General features: G+C 36.7%; 1 protein-coding gene across 4 annotated transcripts in view; it reads left to right on the top strand.

Moving 5' to 3' along the window:
* Window positions 1-11,753: 11,753 nt before the first annotated feature.
* Window positions 11,754-20,600, top strand: part of LOC121510842 (collagen alpha-1(XVII) chain-like) — a 34,172-nt gene continuing 25,325 nt past the window's right edge. The window contains exons 1-5 of one of the 4 annotated variants that reach the window (XM_041789113.1): window positions 11,754-11,860; window positions 11,935-12,195; window positions 13,387-13,451; window positions 18,335-18,382; window positions 18,532-18,639. In XM_041789113.1, the coding sequence (XP_041645047.1) occupies window positions 13,397-13,451; window positions 18,335-18,382; window positions 18,532-18,639 (211 nt within the window). In that variant the 5' untranslated portion in view covers window positions 11,754-11,860; window positions 11,935-12,195; window positions 13,387-13,396. Of the gene's footprint in view, window positions 12,196-13,383; window positions 13,452-18,334; window positions 18,383-18,531; window positions 18,640-20,600 lie in introns of all 4 variants that reach the window. The other 3 variants (XM_041789112.1, XM_041789114.1, XM_041789115.1) reach the window with 3 other exon arrangements.

Here is a 20,600-nt window from a genome sequence, read left to right as displayed (position 1 = left end):
TCATCGTTCTAACTGTATTTTATAAAGTCTGTATTAACGGTGCAGGTTTTTACATAAACGATCTCCCTTGTCAATCATTCATTACGTTCAGTGTATCTTTTTTGTTATAGAAAGTCTGTTTTTCCATATTGACAACTTTTGATGGTAACGAAAAATAGAAGAATATCTGAAAAGGCATCAACCACCTCCAGATTAAAACACTCCATGATAGAATGAACTGACTGACAAAAGACAAGTTTATAAACTGTATACCAATGTAACCCCTACAGATGCAAAATCCTGATTAAAACAACAAAAAATAGATAAACTTCAACAGCAATTGATTGGGCTCATGCATCAATACTGCATATTGAAAATAATAGATAATTAACTTTTTAAACAAAGTTTTTTTAATAAGACATGACACAGAGGACATGTTAAAATTGAATAAGCATTATTTACAACTTTGATTTATAAGACCACTGTAACACGGTAAGACCAAACAGTCAGTAGTGTAGTGGTGTGTGCAGAAGTGGGTATACTCCTAATTTATGTAGTGTTTAGAAGTGGGTCTACTATCTATTAAAAAAAAAAAAAAAAAAGTAAGGGGGTATACTCCCACGTATACACTGCTGCGAACAGTTGAAGAGGTTTAAAAAAAGAATGCATTGAGTTAGCACAAAACCCAAACAGGCTGTTTCAGCTTTATTTTTCTGAGTTGAAAGAACATATTTTAATTCTCAGCAAACAGTTCTAAATCATTTTAAGTATTTTTTTGTAGTTTTACTCAAAATATTTCACAGTTACCCCCTATTTTGTAAAGTTTCCCAGAATCCCTTTGGGCATTAGACACAGTTGCACCATGACTGAAGTTACTAACTCAGTTAGAGAAGTCTGCCTGTGGGGAGCAATTACAATTTGTTAAGATTGCATTTGTTGCTGAAAAAGACACTCCATTATTGGATTTTTGCATGTCTAAAATCCCCTCTGTTTCAGCCCTGCTCAGAACGAGATCAGGAGAGGAGTGTGGAATTTTCTTCCAAGTGGGGAGGGCCAGCCAAACCTGGGGGCGGGTGCTTACTCCCCATGTGACATCATGAGGGTAAAGTCTTAGAACGGCTTGTTTCAGCACACATTTTCTGAAAGGGGGAGAAAGAGAGGGTGGAAGGAAATGGATTTTTCTGGTATTTGAGGGGATTGTGGACAGGCCAGGGGCAAATAATCTTTTTAGAAAAGCCTGAGAAAGTGATTTTTGCATAATATGTCCCCTTTTAAGTAGTGATGGGAATTTTGACTCTTTTCAGTAATCCAGCTCATTTGGCTCAGCTCACTAAAAAGAGTCAGATCTTTCAGCTCCCAAATGGCTCTTCATTCAGGTACCTGTTTGGCTTCATTTGGCCTGCCAATTTTTGCAATTTTATAACATATGATTGATATTTGGGCAGGTGTTTTACTCCAACTGTGCTTAATTTTTAAAATTGATGAAAATATCATATAATTATTTTTCAAAATTTACCATCTCCCCAAAGCACCTTGTGGGTCAGATGAAATCTGCTCACTGGCTGGGATGTATGACCCACCTGACATAAAATTGCATGGTGTGGATAAAAAATCATCCCTGCTACTCAATCAAATAACACAGACACACATAATCTATATCGAAATAAAAATAACAATTATGATGATATTTATAAAAATATAAAACAGCTCTTGAACAGGATCCGGCTCTTATTGTTCACGTAAAAGACTTCGCTCTTTGAACCAGCTCGTTCACGAATGGCCCATCACTAATTGTGATTTGGGTCACTTAAGGTGGCTTACCTTGAGTGGTATAAATGCTAAAGATTATAGTATGGGATAGAAATAAGGGACATTTGCAAGTCAACTTAAAATAAATGTACTAGTAAAATTAAGTTGATATCACTTAAAATGGCTAGATACCTGCTGCTAAACAAATAGCATACATTTTTTTGGACTTTTGGCATATTATACTTAACACACTATATTTTTCACATTTATAATCCATCTTAAATCAACAATAACTTCTCAGTTGTGGCTTCTGCAAGATTTCTTTTATCATTTGAAAATTTAAGCTAGACTTGAGATCTACACTTTTCTAAATTCCACTGAGTTTTATTTTTCTTTTGATCAACTCTCCTAGAAAATAATTTACAAAAAATTCACCTCACACAAATCCCAATCAAATATTCTCTCAGTTATTTTGTTGGGTAGTGACCCTCCACAATGCTCCCTTTCTTTCTTACTTCTGTCTTTCTTCATTAGTACCTCATTTCTCTGTTGTCTGTCAGAACAGATACATACTTGTAAAGCTGCAAAAAGGATCTAATTGTCCAGTTTTCGATATTTATACACTTCTAAAAACTTTTGTATCCCCATATTCATGACACATAGGAGATGCATGTTTGATTATGATATACAAGTCATTTTGTGTAATTATTTCCAGGTCTCAGAGAGGTATTTTATGGGATAGTTTCAACAGGATAAAAAAGAGAAAGCCAGATCTATTATTTAAGCAGATAAAGTGATGAAGTGAGAAATTAACCTACAGTAAAATACTTTGCTTGCTTTTGGAAAACTTCACCATTATATCTGTGTACCTTGTATATCCTATGTTTCTAGGGTCGACTCATTTGTGACTCACCCCTTCTCATCAGTTGATTCATCTCTATGAAAGGATTTATTTAGAACTTGTTCAGACAGATGCCGTGTTTATCGGCTGTCAAGACTGTTATGAAGTGAAACTTGTGGCTATGTCCTACTTCAGTGTAATTTTGTTTTTCTATCGCCGCGAGCAGAAAGGTGTGAATTAAAACATTATCCTGCCTCAACTTGAGCATCAAAAGTTGGCAACCTTATACTACACACCCCAGGGAATGGGGATTTTTTACATTTTATATGGCTGAATCTTGCTGGGCTGAGGGTTGAGCATAATTATGTGTGAGTCAGGAGGTCGTTGGCTTTATTTCAAACTTTTGAAAAGCTGACGTGAAATACTGTTCTTGCTCCTCAGCTACATGAAGTTACTGAACTGGTATGAGTTTATAGAATCTAGAGGCTATGTGAGACACTGAGTGAGGGTGCCAGTTCTTTCATCAAATGTAGGTGTGCGGGGGGGCACAGTAAAGGCCATGTGTCATGTCTGTGCTGGCTGTTAATCTCTCTCATGATGCACAATTTAGACGAAATACTATTCAGCATACACATGGCAGCCATTTTTCTTGTACATTAAAAACACAAACCAGCAAGATCAAGAGCCGCTCTTTACTTGTTGGTTTTTAGGCTTGCAAATCAAAAAATGATAGAAAATATAATTTATTAATTTTAATTTAATTTAATGCTTTCCTACTGATCCAGAACTAAAAAGACTCTGCAGATAATACAGTTTCAACTATACCATTAGTATTTTTTATGGGTCCTGGAAGAACTAAGAGAGGATATTGATTTATTTTGGTGACCAACTGTACACAAAATGGGATTATTTATCTCCTCTTAATCCATCCTGAGTTTAACATCTTTCACAATGCTTGCTCCCCCTCATGCACATTACACAAGGAACAAACAGCTTCTAATAGGTAAGAACTATAAGCTGAAAAGTTTTAGGGTGACCTGCAGAGGTCTACAAATCTGGATGAGCTTGAAAGCACAATAGAAATGTTTTCCATCTTGTCTATCTTCAAAAAAGAGCTTGAGAGAACAGCTGCTACTTAAATATGTTCAATCCAGAACCTCTTGCTGAGGATCTCTGATTAGTCTAAACACACTGAAAAAGTGAATAGCTGGATGAACTTGAGCATTTACTTCAAGTGGTAACACACAACTGAATTGAATTAAGTTTTCCCAACTCAAATGAACAAGTTGTATGAATACAGTTCCTCTGAGTCAAATGTAATTACTTTGACGTTATATCAACTCAGTTTTACTCATACATTTCTGTTGGGTTAACTTAACCTTTTTTAAGTTAAACTAGTGTTGAAACTTTTCTACACTTAGACATTCTGCTTAAATCCAACTCAAAAAAACATGTTCAAGTACACTTCATAATACTATCTTCTCCTTCTGCTACAATTTTTCCTTTTTTCCTATCCCATACTTAAATCCTTAACATCTACACCACTCTAGGTAGACTAATCCAAGTGACTACAAGTCTCAGTAGCTGAGAGATGTACACTGAATGCCTCCGCCATCATGTTCAATATATCATTCATTGTGTCTGGTAAGTGCTCCCCACAGCTCGCACTTTTCTAACCTAGTCAGCAACTTCACCCATGGTGCAAAAGTGTCTAATGCCTAAAGGCATTCTGGAAAAGGGATGAAGATAAAGAGATGATTGTCAAATAATTTGAGTACAATTACAAATTTGTTCGATCAGTTGAGTACTTTTCAATTACAACAACCAAAGCTGAAATGGCTGTTTTAAAATTTTTATGTTAACACAACTAATTTTTAACAATCTTTTATTAATTAATGTGACTGATTATTTGCATTTTTATTGATTTTGTGAATAAACTGAAACTGAACTGAACTTCCTTAAAAATTCTAATGAGTAACTTTTGATTAACCCTTAGTGTGGAAAAAACTGCTCATGCAGTATTCAATCATTATCTTGTCTGACATCTACCCCCAGCTGCACTTTCAGGCAATAAAACCAACTACATACAATATTTATGATATATATGATAGTTTGCTCACTAAATGGTTGAACACTTACATTAGCTTGCAGGCTGCAGTTATTTTTGTGCTGTTGTTCTGATTTTCACTGTCTGTTGTGTTTTCAGTTGCAGGTCAAAATGGGAGCATTGAATCAGCAATGATGTGATCTATTTTTTTTAAAGTTTATTCAATCCTGGAATACAGTAAATCATTGGGTAACAGCTTTTTTGAAAGGTATGCATAAGACTGACATGACACCTGTCATTAACATGAAGGAGGCTTTATGAACATTTATGAATGTTGTCTTATCATTCAGTCAGTTACGTCACCTTTAATGCAAAGTCAACATTGTTTGATCTCTTTTTGCTTCTTTGTACAGTAAGGTAAGGCTCTTCCAGCTGTCTCAGCCTAGCATAACGACAGGAAACAACAGAGAAGAGTGGGGTAAGATCCAGTTGTCACTTGTGTGGCTCTCCAAGAAAGGAAAAATCTTGCAGGGCAACGCGACAGAGTGGAAGGAACACTGAAATGTCCTCTCTAGATTTGGGATGTCCAGTGGTGTAGTGGTGTATGTAGAAGTAGGTATGCTCTTAATTTAATGCATTAAAGGTGACATAATTGACTGAATGACATGTAATAAAGCCTCCTTCATGTCAGTGACAGGTGTCATGTCAGTCTGATGCATACCACTTCAAATAAAGTGTTACTAATTATTGTGACATTAAAGATCCCCACAGCAAGTCTAACAAAAAAGGTACATACCCCCCTTGCATATAAAATAAATAATTCCTTACATTGTGTATTTTGTGAAGAATTATACAAGTGCGCTCTCAGACATAACCCCTTTTTTGACCTAATTTCTCTTGGTTATCAACTGGGTAAATGTTTTTTGTGCTTTAGCTGCGGTGTGTCACTTATTTTGTTTGGCTGAAAGGATGTTTCATGTTGTGGGATTGTAGGTTAGTGGGATTCCACTTGTTTTATGACCTAAATTGTCATAAACTCATTGTGTGAAAGCCGCTTTCATGTGGTTGCCAATGTCTTATCTGATTACTCTTCCTTATCTGCCAGGTTTGCAAAACACACTTATATGTGGTTGTACAAAAACAGTTAGTCATATAAAATGAGGCGTGACATATCTGCACTTGAAATTCTTTTGTGTATGTGCCAATTTATTACATATGTAACTATTTAATGTGCAAAATCATTGGGACACGTACTTAATATGCAAAATACCATTTCACATAAACTAGCTGACATCAAATCCTCACAACTGAGAATCTAGAATAAAAGATTATTTGGGAAGACTTTAATGACTAGACAAATGTTATCATTTGACAGCTGACACAGTCAAATTGTTTCTGCACAGTCTGATTTTAAAGGCAGACAAGAAAACATGGAAATGTTACTGCAGACTTATTTGAATGTACAAGTGAGTGTTCTTATAGAAGAACATCTCTATTTGAAACAAGGAATTGAAACATCATTATTTATACTCAATACCCCACAGTCTGACCCCAAGTGGCTGCTGTGGTTCAGTGGTAAAGTTGGTGTACTTTAGACCGGAAGGTCAATCCTCAGCTCCAGCGGTCTCATGTCAGTGTGGCCTCGGCTAGACACTTAACCCCAGACTGCTCTCAATGCCACGTCATGAATGTGTGTAGTTAGTACTGATGGTCTCTTTATAAGCAGCCTCTGCCTTCAGAGTGTTAATGGATAATCATGACCTTGTGTGTCAGAGATGGGAGAAAGTATTGGATGAAGCCTTGGTGACATCATCTGTTTGGATGTTGAAGGAATCTTCTGAAACTAATCTGCAGCAGCCGCCATATTAAGGACGCCTGCAGTCAGTTTTATATGATCTTTTATTACTTTTAGGCAGCACTTTTAATTTCAGAATTTTAAAATAATGATTGAATATACTTGTTTTTAGATTTCTGGATGTTTTTATTAAACTTATATGACTATGATTGTTTTAAGGAAGGAGTTTTAAGGGATCTTCAAGGGTATTCTTTTAAATTGTTTGGGTCTATTAGGATTTTTTTATTTCAGACAAGAGGAACACAAAGTTTTTGGTAAATAGAGTACAAAACCATCCAAATATATATATATATATATATATATATATATATATATACAAATTTATTAGACCACCACCCAAAGTAAGGTTTATGCCACAGCTGCCCTAAATTAACAGCATTGGTAATTACCAAAATCATTTTTTGTTTCTGCAATGGTTAATACACCAATATGCAGAAACTCTTTAACCAAAATGATATTTTTAATGCTAAAATATAATTATTATTGTTATCCATGAATTTTCAAATTTACTGTTTTACAACAAAACTGAAAACATAGTAAAGCACATTATTATTTCTTGATTAATATGTCAAATTATAATTATTTACTTGCATTCCTGAAGAGAAAAATTAGTTTAAGTGGTTAAATGTTATGCTTGATTCATTTCTGACTTCTCAGAGAAGCCCAGTGAGCTGGCTAAAATTTGGGTATAAAAAGGTGAATTCAGTTTGAAATTCCTCATTCCTGTTCAACATGGTAAAACATGGAGCGCTCACTGAAAATGAAAGAGTCCTCATTAAAGCCCTTCATGATGCTAGATGGTCTCTGAGACAAATATGACAGGTGGTCTAATACATTTGTTAAGCACTGTGTGTATATATATATATATATATATATATATATATATATATATAATTTTTAATTAAAAACATGGGAAATAATAAAGTAAAAAAGTAACAGAACAGCTAAATATATGTATAATAATTGAGATGATTTTGAACTTGTGATTGTGGATTACTTATATCATTCTTAGCACCAAAACAGAAGTTACAAGACCTATTCACCCCATACTGTGTTCCTACAAAGACATAAACTATTCTAAATAAAACTGTTTTTGATAAATCTTGGATTGAAGCAATGAAGTGGTGTAGTAATCAGTGCACTTTCATGCACCTCTTTACTCTTCTGCAGTTACACTTCATGATGTTCCTTTAAACGTGTTATAACAGACTTGCATTCCTGCATCCAACGATAAGACAAAGGCAAAGTTTTAATGTTGAACAATTACCTGTCTCAAGACACAATGCTGTCAATTTTGCAGGCAAGAAGTGACACTTCAAGTGATAACTTCATACATGGTGCAAAAGTGTGTAACATTAAAAACAACAACAATCCAAAAAAAACCCTGCATGAGCAAAGGAATCCTAGCAGTGATCTCTGCACAACAGGCAACAATTATACTAATCTAAAACAAAGATAAACACTCCGCCCGAGGGCATGAAGGGACAACTCTGCCTACATCCCCAGATGAAATTGCAGTGATTAGCGGAGTCTCCACAGAGTTGGACTAACATAGAGTGGATCAACACTGTCAAATAACTCCAACACTGAAGGCTATTTCACTCAGAATGGAGTTAAGATTACCCTTTAAGAGTTAAAATAAACTCTGAAAAGTTTTACACTGAGTTATCAACACTGCAGTTTTTGCTGTGTTGACTTCCTTTTTCTTTCACAGAGGTGCAAAAAGCACTTTAAGTAGTGAGAAAACAAGCTCTAAGCCATCATTTTACCATTTATGGTTGCTGTATCTCTCACTGTAAATAGAAAGTTGAATATATGTAGATATAATCCTGTTAAAAGCTCAAACTGCCTCTCCTTTTTAGACCAAAAACAAAGAGGAATTCATCTTCTGATGTTCTTTCTACACTGTTAAACTCGGAACAAAGTGTAATAAATCTTTAGTTTATCTCTTAAGAAAATACCTGCCGTGTGCATAGCCAGTGTTTTTAAAATCCCATAAATTATATTTTACAGTTTACAGAAGAAAAATATGCCTGACTGGAGAGAAACGTTGCCCGCAGCAGATTTCACCATACGCAGTGATAAAAGCGTAGAGATTCCTTCAGAACCTATAGTTATCAGGAGAGACTATCAATTCAATGTTGGTCTTATAGCACAGTGAGTCATGTTTATGGTTTTCTTTACATAACTTTCACTGTGAATCATCCATGTTTTCATACCTGTACATTTCACATGATGCTGTTTGAATGACTAACTTCTTTGCAATGTAACACACTCTTAGTGAACTCTAGTTACCCCTAATTTGAGCACTGAAGCCCCCTTCTTTGTTTCACATCCAGCCAACATCTGTAGAGAGAGAGACACCATGAGGTCTGCACAAGCCAGTCAGCGCCTCCTCCTGCTGCTGGACCCTGTTTTTCTCTCAAACCAGCCCGCTTTCCTTTTCTTTCCTTTCCTTCCGTTAGATACGGCATTATTCAAGCTCCCACATGGACACGGGCAGAGAAGCAGCTCCTCCTCTGTCCTTGGGGTTCATTTGTTTTCCATCTTTTTTTTTTTTGAGCAAAGATTGGACTCATGCTCCCTGTGAGTCATGCTGGGTGGGTGGATGTCTACGCAGGGTGTGGTGAGGGATTTTGCTGGCGCTTTGTGGCTGCTAGCGGAGGAATAAGACATCCAATTTGCAGAAATGCAAATGAATGGATAGGGATGTTTTATTATGATTATATGAGTTAAAAACAGCTCTTGTGGGAGAGCGCTTGTGGTGGGGAGAGTTTGCATCTAGAATCCCCAATTTTAGTATAAAAACTGAATCCAAAGCAGCGGCACTAACATGAAGAACAATGCAAAAAAAAACCCTGAGAGTCACGTGGCATCTTTAATGCTGCATTTGCACTGAAATATGTGTAAAAACACTGTTTGGTTTAATGTATCACCATGGTGCAGACTAATGTTGTGTTTTAGATTCCAATGTGTGCTCCAGATGTGTTAGTTACGGTGGCCTTAAATGCCAAATACAAAAGATTTAACTGATGCAGAAAGCTTTTACAAAATGAAAAATACATTTAATTAGATGCAAAAAATACAGAAAAAAACTTTGTGAACAAAAACATTTTCATAACATTTCATGATTATGCAAAAAAAAGGAAGAGAAAATCCATGAAACATATGCAAAGGTATTTAATGAAATGCAAAAACTTTTAAAAACAATGTTTGTTAGCATTAAGTTGTTAATTACAATGTGATCAAGGTCAGACATGACTTTAATTCACATGCTATTTTGTCAATTTGACCGCTGTAGCAGGCCAAAAGTTGAATGCTACCCACTGTAGCATCTTTCTGCTGAAATCTAAGGACACTAAAAAACCCAAAAAAACATCTGTTTTACTTTTAAATTGTTCCCTAATAATAACCTATAGTTCTTCCACTTTTCTATCAATCTCAAGTTGTTTTTTTCTGTGGTTAAGCCAATGTCTTCACCTACAGAAGCTACCATTTTCTCAAATAAAAGCAGGTTTTCATCAGAAAAAAAAAACAAAGAAACCTCTCTTATGACAGTAATGGAAGAGCCTGTTTCACTAGAAAATCTCTTGACCTAATTGTAACCTTAAATGGTTTACTTACACAGAGAAAGCGACTGAACAAAAAACTCCTGAGAAGTGTAATGCTGTTGCATCATCTGGAGATCAGTGAACATCATTGAGTCATGGGCACTGGTGTGGCCCGGTGGGTAGGGCTGGCATCCATATACTAAGGCTTAATGCTGAGTCCCATTTACCTTGGAAGTTGGAGCTGGGTATGATACAACACTTGAGTTGAAAGTGTTCTAGTTGCTACGAGTTGGTAACTCAGGGCATCTAAGTTGCTCTGAGTTTCCGAGTAAAAACTCCGTTTTACTCGGTTCAGTTCAGGGCACATTTGTGATGATGTATCCAACAGGTAACTCTTGAGTTCTGGGATTGAATGGAACGCACCTGTGGTCCTCAGTGCACTGGTCGTAGGATTGATTCCCAGTCCCGGTGCATGTTTGGTGAAACCCCATTCTCTCTAGATATTTCCTGTTTCTCCTTAGCTGTCCTATCCTAATAAAGGCAAAAAGCCAAAACAATCCTTAAAAAATAAAATCATGAAGTCATTTTGTACATGCACTCCTATATATTTGTTTTGTATAACCCATTTTTTTTACAAAATAAACACTGAAGCGGTCTTTTTCTTCCTTGTCCTGGTTTCAGACCACACTAGAGTAGCAGTACAGCACGTGTTTAAGAAAATCTAACATTCAAAATCATAAAGCACCTCTTTTTGCATTTATTTGAATGCCAAATCAAGACAATGGACAGGGCCGTGTCAGATTGTCATTGTGGACTTTAAACTGTTTTGAATCTAAAAAATGCTAAATTTGTGTTTACTGCAGTAATTTTCTGTTTGTTAGAACATTTCATTAATTTTTCAGGAGTTACACTACATCAGGGGTGTCAAACTCAATCACAGAAGGGGCCGGATTCTGCATGAACATTTTTAAGACTTAAGGATATTTCATATCATCGAGTTTAAGTGTACATTTTTATGCTAAACGATATCCGCAGACCCCATATTTTAGGGCCAGTTATAATAAGAATATGACATTATCTTGCGGGCCGGGTATAACTGTACCACAGGCTGGATTTGGCCCCCGGGCCTTGAGTTTGACACCCTTGCACTATATGGACAAAAGTATTTGGCCACACCTGTATATTATTGAATTCATGTGCTTTCATCAGACTCGCTACCACAGGTGTTTTGAAATCAAACACCTTGCCATGCAGTCTTCATTTGCAGACATTTGTGATATAAAATGGGTAGTTCTCAAAAGCTCAGTGACTTCAAGTGTGGTGCTGTGATAGGTTGCCACTTTTGAAATAAAATGGTAGGATATTCCACGGCCAATGGTAAGTTATATTATCAGGATGTCATTCATTACAGTCCCTTTTTACATAATGGACAAATACTTTTGTCCACATAGTGTATGTTTGACTATTTATGACATCTTTTATTGTATTTGTTTTAGTGTGTTTCTTACAATGTCATGATTATTTTGCGTTAAATTATTTTCAATATTTCTTAACTTATATTTGAAATGCTTTTTGTAGTGGTACTTCCGGGCCACCGTACATCCAGCTACAGCAGCGTGTGCTTTCTGCCCACAATAGACCAGTAGACCCTGAAATGGTTACACTCCTGAAGCCCAAAAAGAGGGAATAAAAATCCCACCTCCCACATCAGTCCTCTCCACCTCCTCCCAGAAGTTAGCCAGTTCCGAAAAGTGGTGACAAAAGCAGTAGAAGAAGAAGAAAAAGAGTCGTCTCCATCACCTTTCCTCTTCACAGTCGTCTATCTGTCTCTGCTAGAGGTGAGACTGACAGCTTAATTGGTTCCCTAAGGCGCTGTTTTCTTCTTCTTCTTCTTCTTTTCTTTTAAATCCAGCTTTCCGTGCCGCCTGCTACACCTGCCTGCCAAGCTGCAGCGCTGATGGGCGCGGCTGGGACCCGTGCCCACATCTCTGTTTTGACTTGCCTGGGAAAGTTGAGCGAAAAGGCACAAAAGGACGGAGGAGGAGGAGGAGGACTTTAAGAACATCCCACCCAAGCGCGTCAACTTCATACCAGCACATTATTCCTTCCGTGGATCAGTGAGAGGCATCTCGACAGGGGGGATTTCATCGATTATTGTTCGAGCTGGCTCAAGGTATGTATTCACCAACTTCAAGGCTCTTTTTCTGTAAAAGTTTGTTTAGCTGAGTTGTGCTGAGGTTTTCTTCCCACCTGCATCTCTGCACTAACCTTTCTGGGAGTTTGGTGATGGGCTTTCAAGCTTGTTGGGAGGAATTGTGCAAAGTCCTTAAGATAAGCCTATAAATACATAGAATATAACATAGAAACTTGTCTGTTAAGTAAACCAGGGGCTTTTGGATGGGATCATCTCTCCTCATGTATCCTTAAAATTAGTCTCTTAGTGATCCCAGGATAGTTTTACATGCTCTTCTGCTGTGCTATTTGCATCCATCTAAATATATTGCAGGACCTGGGTTAGCTGTAGCGCCAGCTTTATGTGACAGAGGACTTTTTGCGGTTCAGATCACTTACATGCCATAAAAGAGAGATCTGTGCTTGGCTTAGGTGAAGGAAGTTGTTAGTACATATAGAAATGTGGCTGAAATCCACTCCCAATGTTCAATATCTCAGAGATAAGAGAATCTGACTCACTTTACTGTTCAGGCTTGTTTTGGTGTTGATCCAGAGTGAGAGGAAAAAAGGGGAAACTCCATCATTTGGAGAATTTCTGCTTCTTCATTTTCCTTTTTGTTATATAATAAAGTGTGCATTGTAAGAAGCACATGATGGTAAATGTCCTTGGATGGCAGGGTGTGGTGAGAGGACTCTTTCAGTTGCGCTGGCATCTTTTGTTCTTTTGTAAGTTTGCCTTCAAAGACATTTAACAGATCCATTGAACTCTAAAGTTAAGGCCCTTCTTGTGGTATTATCTATCCAGGTGAGATTTAAATTTGTTTGTATAAGTGAAAGAAATGGTTTTTTTTTAACCTTGACCCAGCTTGGAACGACTGCAGGATTTCTGCCTTTATCAAGATTGTTAAAAGGACGCTTGTGCCGTGTAAATATTGGACTGTGGTTTTCAAAGTATCATCATGAGACCCATGTGGTGAAGTTTTTCCTTCTTTGAGGCATGTGAAGCTGTAAACAAACATCAGTCTGTTCTTTAACCGAAAACTTCTTGGCTGAGTTTTGACATTTTTTGCCTTTTTCCCATCAAATGTTTACTGAAATGCAATTTAACCGCAGAGAAACAGACTTTTAAATCAGTGTCATCATATCAGTCAAAGGCCCAGCTGTGGTAAATGTTTTATCATCATGTCAGCAGATAAGATGAGATGGAGGAGTTAATAGGACTGATGGAGTACTCGACAGACCTGTCTGAAGAACGGGGTGAGATTTATGCATGTGTTTGTTCAGTTTAAAAAAAAAAAAAGGCAACAAAATCACACAAAAAACACACTTTTCAAACACAGACGGGCTTTTATTGTGAAAATCATCTGGAATTCCAGTAGACAGTGAAAACATTGTTTGTGTCACTATGGCAAGATATGTAAAAGATTATTTGTAAGCCTCATAATAGATTCATTTTGTGTAATTCTATGTTTTAAAGATGCAGGAATGATTTCTAAAGTTGTCAAAATTTTGGACACATTGATACTTTTTCGATACCATGTCTTGAAAAATGATAAAGTCAGGATTTTTAATGCTGGATTGTTTTAAAAAGCACAGAAAGCTTTGAAAACAACTGCAGATCTTCAGTCGTATGTTTAGCTGAATATTGCTCCTAACAAAAGAAAGCAACAACTGTCTTGTCTGCACAGATTTGGTACTGAAATCTTAATGTAGTGCCATTAATTTCTTTTTTTTAAATTAACACCCTTACGTTGAAAGTGCGTCAATTTGTGTCATAGCACTGTCTTCATTTCACAAAATTTGTTGGAAACATTTCGGTATCCAACCATTTCTTAACTGTCATCAGTTTTCTTATTTTGATATTCATTTTTACCTTGAAATTGCTGCATAGTCATTATATTTTTTATACCTTTACTTGATGTTGTCCTGAGTAAATGGGGGAAAGCACTGTCTTAGTTGCGCAAACATTGTTGGCAACATTTCAGTATCAAAATATGACTTAACTGTTATCAAGTCTATTTTTTACATTAATTTATACCTGAAAGGGATGCAATTTCGTTATGTCTTTTCATAGGTTTAACCCAATGTTGCCCTGAGTGAATAAGTTGCAAAAACTCATTGGCAACATTTCAATGAAAAATTATTACTTAATTGTTATCAGTTTTCTTATTTTGATAGAAATTTACCTTGAACGTGCTGCAATTTTATAATATTTTTTCATACTTTTACCTGATATTGCCCTGAGCAAAAGAGAGAAACTGTCTTCATTGCAAAAATTTGTTGGCAACATTTCGGTATTGAAATGTTACTTTATCTTTACCAATTTTCTTATTTTTATTAAAATTTTACCTTTTACCTCCTCAATATTGCCTTGAGCAAAACAAAGTAAGCACTGTCTTGATAGCGCAAAATTTGTTGGCAACAATTTGGTACAGAAATGTGACTTTATAATGATCAACTTACCCTGAAAGTACGACAGTTTTGTTTGATTTTTTCATCCTTTTAACCCCAGGTTGCCCTGAGTGAAAGAGGGAAATATTTTTACATTTTTACCCTGAAATTGTCTTACTTTTATATCATTTTAACACTTTCAACACTTTGTTGCCCTAAGCAAAAGAGAAAGTGCTGCCTCAATGACAAAAAGTTTGTTGGCAACATTTTTGCACTGAAAAGTTGCCTCAATATTTGAGCAATTTAGACAGTGAACAGGAGTTTGCTTGCATTTCTTGGTCTTTAAAAGTAAGAAAATACCCAATATTGAGTTTCTTGAACTCCTTTTTATTTGCGTGGTATCGAAAGAGGTATCCATAATCTGTGTCCATTTTACTCGACTCATGTTGAAGTTCAAAATCGTGCGATTGTGACAGCCCTATTTCTTCCTTTCATGATGCTTTGTGTCTGTCTTTTCTGGGGGCTCACTATGACTAACATCATGGCTTTGCTGGTGTCGGGTTTCCGTCTCTGCTTCTACCTCCCTTGGGGTTCAGAGGTGTAAAGTCATCCTGGGGGTTTTCCTTCTCACAGTCATGACTCAATGTAGAAGCACAGCTCATCTCAGATTAAAGCTGGCAAGGATAAGGAACGTCTGATTATACATGTGAGACAAACGGACATGTACAGAAAATCTTCTTGTTCCCCTCTCATTTAATGAATCACTTCAAATGAAAGTTTATACATAGATCACTTTACAAAGCAGAGGTTACATAAGAGAGGAAAAAAGGGGAACAAGCCAGGGAAGTTTGGAGTTGGAGGAGAACAAAAAGGCTAGACATGCAAGCTTTTAGATTTTCATGCTTTGATTGGCATCTTTTAGACGATGTTGAAAGCTGATCTGAAGCAGTGAAGCAACAGCAGCAAAAATAAATCACCTTTAGTGTTTTAGTCTCAACCTTTAAACGGACATAACTCCGTACATGGAAGGTGGAAGATGAGGAGGAGGAGGAGGCTGTTTGAAATTGAAAAGGAATTTACATTACATCTGAGTCCAGTAAAACTCAACAAGCTGCAGCTGGAGATCAAGATGCCTCCTGGTGGAAGATGGGCAGAATTAGAGTTAATGATCTGAAGCAAGTTTATGATAAACCCATGTGGATTTAGACATATTTAAGGAGGCGCTGCATTTGTTTACATTTAGAAAAGATGGACTGCCTCTTTATATGCAGAAACAGATTAGGAGAGCTTTATTTTAAGCAAAGATAAATCACTAAAAGTTTACTACTGGAAACAAATAAATGAGGTTGAACACAGTGGACAAATTACTGGAGACTTTTCTGAGTATTCATAACTGTGGTTTAACTTTCCCTCCGTACTTAAATCCCATAAACCATCTCAGAAATTCAGAAGTTTTTGTCATGTTCCAAGAAGTGTTTGTGAAATAAAAGCAAAACTGTGACACCCCCAGAAAAGACACACCAAATTCCTCTCTTTTTGCCAAAAATGTGACTATTTATGAATTATTTCTCAACTTTGATTTGTCAGAGAAAACACACACTTCATAAAACTTTGCACTCAGAAACTGAGACAACAGTTTGTAATTTTTTATTACCTTATCACCTTAAACCCTAAAGTGTTTATGAGTGTAAGAAATGCTTTTATTTAACTGCTAATAAGACGTTGATTAATGCCTTTTTTATCCGTTATAAGCCACCGATGAAAGCAAATAGCAAAAATGGTTTTCTAAGCTTATATCCTTATAAAGTGAAAAATTTAACCACTGTCAGTAAGAAAATTACTTAATTCATACATACTTAATACATACATTCTCTAGAGAGAAAAACATGTGAAACAAGCACATGAGGTAACAATGCAATTTATACAAAATGTATTTAAGTTTTGCAGTAACCAGACAAAAGCCACCATAAATTAGATAAAAGAAAGAAAGAAAAAAAAAAGAACACGTTTAATGGTTTTTGTGAAGTTCATATTTTATTTCAAGAACTGTTATAATAGGATGCAGATCAGCTTATCAAAGTTAAAAAGAGTTTAACGCAGGGCAGACTGCTCACTCCAACATTATAATTGCATGCCTTCTGCTTCAGCCAGGACATTTAATTGATATGACATGATTTAGTAGCAGACAGTAAATGTTCTTATGTAACTGTTGTCTGCATAACTCTGTTTTATAATGATGTCTTGGCCTATCTAGAGGATTTTGAGGGTATTTTCTGCACATCATGTAGAAAATGACAATCAGCGCAACTGTATCAACTGAAAAAGACAAGATAAAACATATATTTCTTATCAAAAGGCATTTGTTTATCCTAACATATCAAAATCACACAGTTCATATGAGGAATATTTGGAGGAACAAAAGGAAACCAATTACCAGAGGTGGGAAAAGTACACTACTACAGTACTGAAATTAAAGTACAGTTACTCTGGTTAAAATCGACTTAAGTAAAAGCAAAAAGTATTTAATTTAAGGTTTTAATAGTGAGTTCTGGGTACCTACGGAGGAGTTGTACAGTAAAATCTTATCTTTCCTTAAGAGCAAGAAAATGGATCTTCAACCAGGTTGTTTATGTAAAGTCACACCTTTATAATACTCATCAAGATTGACAGTGTTAATTAAAGTCATATAGAGTTAAATTTAACACTTTAAAGGGTCTTTATTGGCCCACACTACCTATGGTTAAACTACACTTTTGAACGAGATCAGCATTTTACCATTGACAGAGCTGTAGTAGCTCCTGAAATTCTGTGGCAAGGTAGGTCTCCTCTGACAAGAACTATGCAGAGTCAACCTCATAGCAAGGCAATGCATATTGTTGCACTATGTATCCTTAAGGAGCACCTGAAGTCATAGGCGGAAACTGTTACTCAGTGGATAACTTCCCCCATGGTGTAGAAACATAACCAAAAAAACTCCAGCAGAGATCACAGTCCAGCAGACAACATCAAAACACATGTAAAAGACATCTAAAAACGCCTCCCCAGGGCACAATGGGGAACTCTGATTCAAAGTGAAAACAAACAAGCTCCTTTTATTTCGATTCTCAGCTAAACTGGAGAATATCCTTTACTTTTTCTTATTTTTTTGTTTCTGTTTCTGATGTTGAAAAAAAAAGAAGCTAAAAGCCTAAACGCCCTCTACTGATTAAAAAATAGTATTATATTTTTGAATCTCCCTAATGCTGTGATTGAAAACTTGAGCAGACATATCACGAATAAATATGAGCTTTTACATCTGATTCCAACTTAATTTAGTCTGTATTTATAGATTTTTAAACCTTTAAGTTAAATTTCCAGTAAGATCTTTTGTACAATTTTCCTGAAGAATTATCCTACAGGAATACACAAACGCCAACCTGGCAACCCAAGTATTGTTTTTATTGATGGCTTATAATGAATTTATGAAGTACTACTTTGTTAAGCTTTGCCCTGAGTTATAGCACATAAACACTGTTATAGAAACAGACACCACCTCCGTCGAGGCTGTCCATCAGTCACTGTCACAATTACTCAAATATGACAGCACAACAATCTTCAGCATGCCTGTCATTCAACACCACTCTAAACACCTGCCAGCTGGATTACCATGCAGAAGTTTAAATAACATGCTTTAGATTAAATTACTGCCAGGAGCTTCACTGTGGTAACATCCTGAGTAATAACTTTATTTCTCTTTAATATGCCATCAGTTGTGACAGAAACGCACACCACCACCCGGCTGACTTCTCTACCTCCAAGTAAGTTAACTTTCCTCCAGTCACGCTTTCTTTAACTATTGCCAGTAAACTGAACTCATAATGCAGTAATTATAGCAGAGACGTTCTTGAGGAAGTACCCGATGAGTAACAGCTTCTCTGTGTTTTTCTGTGTGTCTTCTCGTTGCTAGAGGGAACCAGCGGATCAAGTCACAGGAATATGACCAGCGGTGCTGGAGGGCTGGGCTTGGAGAAGAATGTCTTAACCCAGAACAGCAGTGGAACGTATTTCTCCTCATGTGAGAGCTCATTTCCATCAGTGGTTCAAAAATTGGGAACTTGTGTGAGGCTGTACGTTATATTTTTAACCCCCCGTGGAGACAGCATGTATCCTGATATAACCTTGGACATCACTGGCAGCTTTTTTTTTTGTAGGCAGTGGCAGAGGAAGTGTTCATATCCTTTACTGACAACAAAACATACCAAAGCAATAAAAAGAGGCTCTCAAATGTGAATTTATAGACCCATGATACTGCAAATTAATCATGGGGATGTGAGGGATAAGATAATGTGTGAGATGCACTTTTTCTACTGAAATCTACTTTAATAACATTTTGATTTTTTGTTAATTAATGCAGTATAGAACACTTTCCAAGATTACAGATTTTCAGCCAATTTTTTATACTTAACCTGATACGACGTGTTTTACCTGATTTAATGTCTATTATAATATCAATAATTAGTAGTATTGAGAAGTACCAAATTTTAAAAACTTCAAATCTGTAGTCACATTTTAACTAAAAGCTGCAGGTGAAAGGCGAAGAGCACTGTCTAAACTACACAAATACATTAGCAATGTAGACCAAAATAAACGCTGACAATGTATTTTTACAGTTTGGACAGTGTGCCAAAGTTTGCCTGGAATTTTGCTGATAAATCTCCCAACATAGGATGCATAGAACCTTTATTTTTATGTCTGTGCAGAGGCTAAGTCAGACTACACAGAGTTTGGTCTGATTGCATTGTTGCAGCTCATTGTCAAATGTTGGGCCCAAAAATGAACACAGAGAATGACAAATCCTCACTGATATGTTCAGGACGCCCTGTGACCACAACTTGAAAAGACTAACACAGGCGTTGTGACCTGTCAACAACACATATCCCGACTCTCATCAGTAGGAAAGCGTTTGCTCGCTATCTTTGATTGACATTTACCCCAGGTACGGCTGGACAGGGAGGAAACTGGCCCTCGTTGTGCAAACCAGCTCTTTACCGCTGGTCAATCAACACATTACAACACTGTTCCTTTGTTTCCAGTAATAGCTCTAGCAACACTTTTACAAAGCTGAGAATTACATGCCAAAAACAAATAAAATGGTGTATGTTTCCACCATTTTCATTGGCTTTCTTGTAGTTGGAGGACACAATATCCTTATTCAACCAGGAGTACAAAAAAGGTGAGAAACCCTGGCATACAGGGAACATACCCTATAAAAAAGGATGAAAAAATCTTGTAGAGCAGTGATCAAACCCTGGCGGCCTGAGAGCCACATCAGGCCCACTGCTGCTTTCCATCCCAGCCCCAAGAAAAATACCAAATTTAGAATATGTGAGGAGGAAAAAAATGTTGTGGCACTTATGGTATCCTTTTTCTTTAAATCGGTACAGTTAAAATAAAAAAGTAAGATTGAAACGGTTTTATCAGTAATGACTTGGAAAGCAATACACATTTAACGTGTCATAGTTGTTGGTGGCCTGGCAGGCCAATTTGGTGAGCATGTGTGACTCGCAGCCTCAGTTTCCTGTTCTCAGCAGACAGGACGTCTCTTCCCAATACCTCACGTTTAACAAGTGGCTATTTGACTGAATGCTGCCGCTCAATCAGCTCTAACAAATCTGGTTGTTCTCCTCTGACCTCTGCCATCAGTGAGGCATTTTAGCCCAGAGAACTGCAGCTCACTTTATATTTTCTCTTTTTCTATCCATTCTCTGTAATACCATGACATGGTTGCATGTACTCAGATCAACCTGTCTGGCACCAACATCCGCTGATTGTTTAAAGTCACCTAAATCACATTTCTTCTCCCTTCTAATGCTTGGATTAAACTTCAGCAGATCATCTTGACCATGCCCACATGTCTACTCTAAATGCATTGGTTACTGCCATGTGATTGGCTGATTAGATGGGTAACGAGCAGCCGAACAGGTGTACCTAATGAATGAAGTGGCCACTGGGGTTGGAAGTAGTTTTTCTGTTTTG

The sequence above is a fragment of the Cheilinus undulatus genome, linkage group 6, assembly GCF_018320785.1.
Source record: "Cheilinus undulatus linkage group 6, ASM1832078v1, whole genome shotgun sequence".
Classification (NCBI taxonomy): Eukaryota; Metazoa; Chordata; class Actinopteri; order Labriformes; family Labridae; genus Cheilinus; species Cheilinus undulatus.
This window is presented reverse-complemented; position numbering and strand designations above follow the sequence as displayed.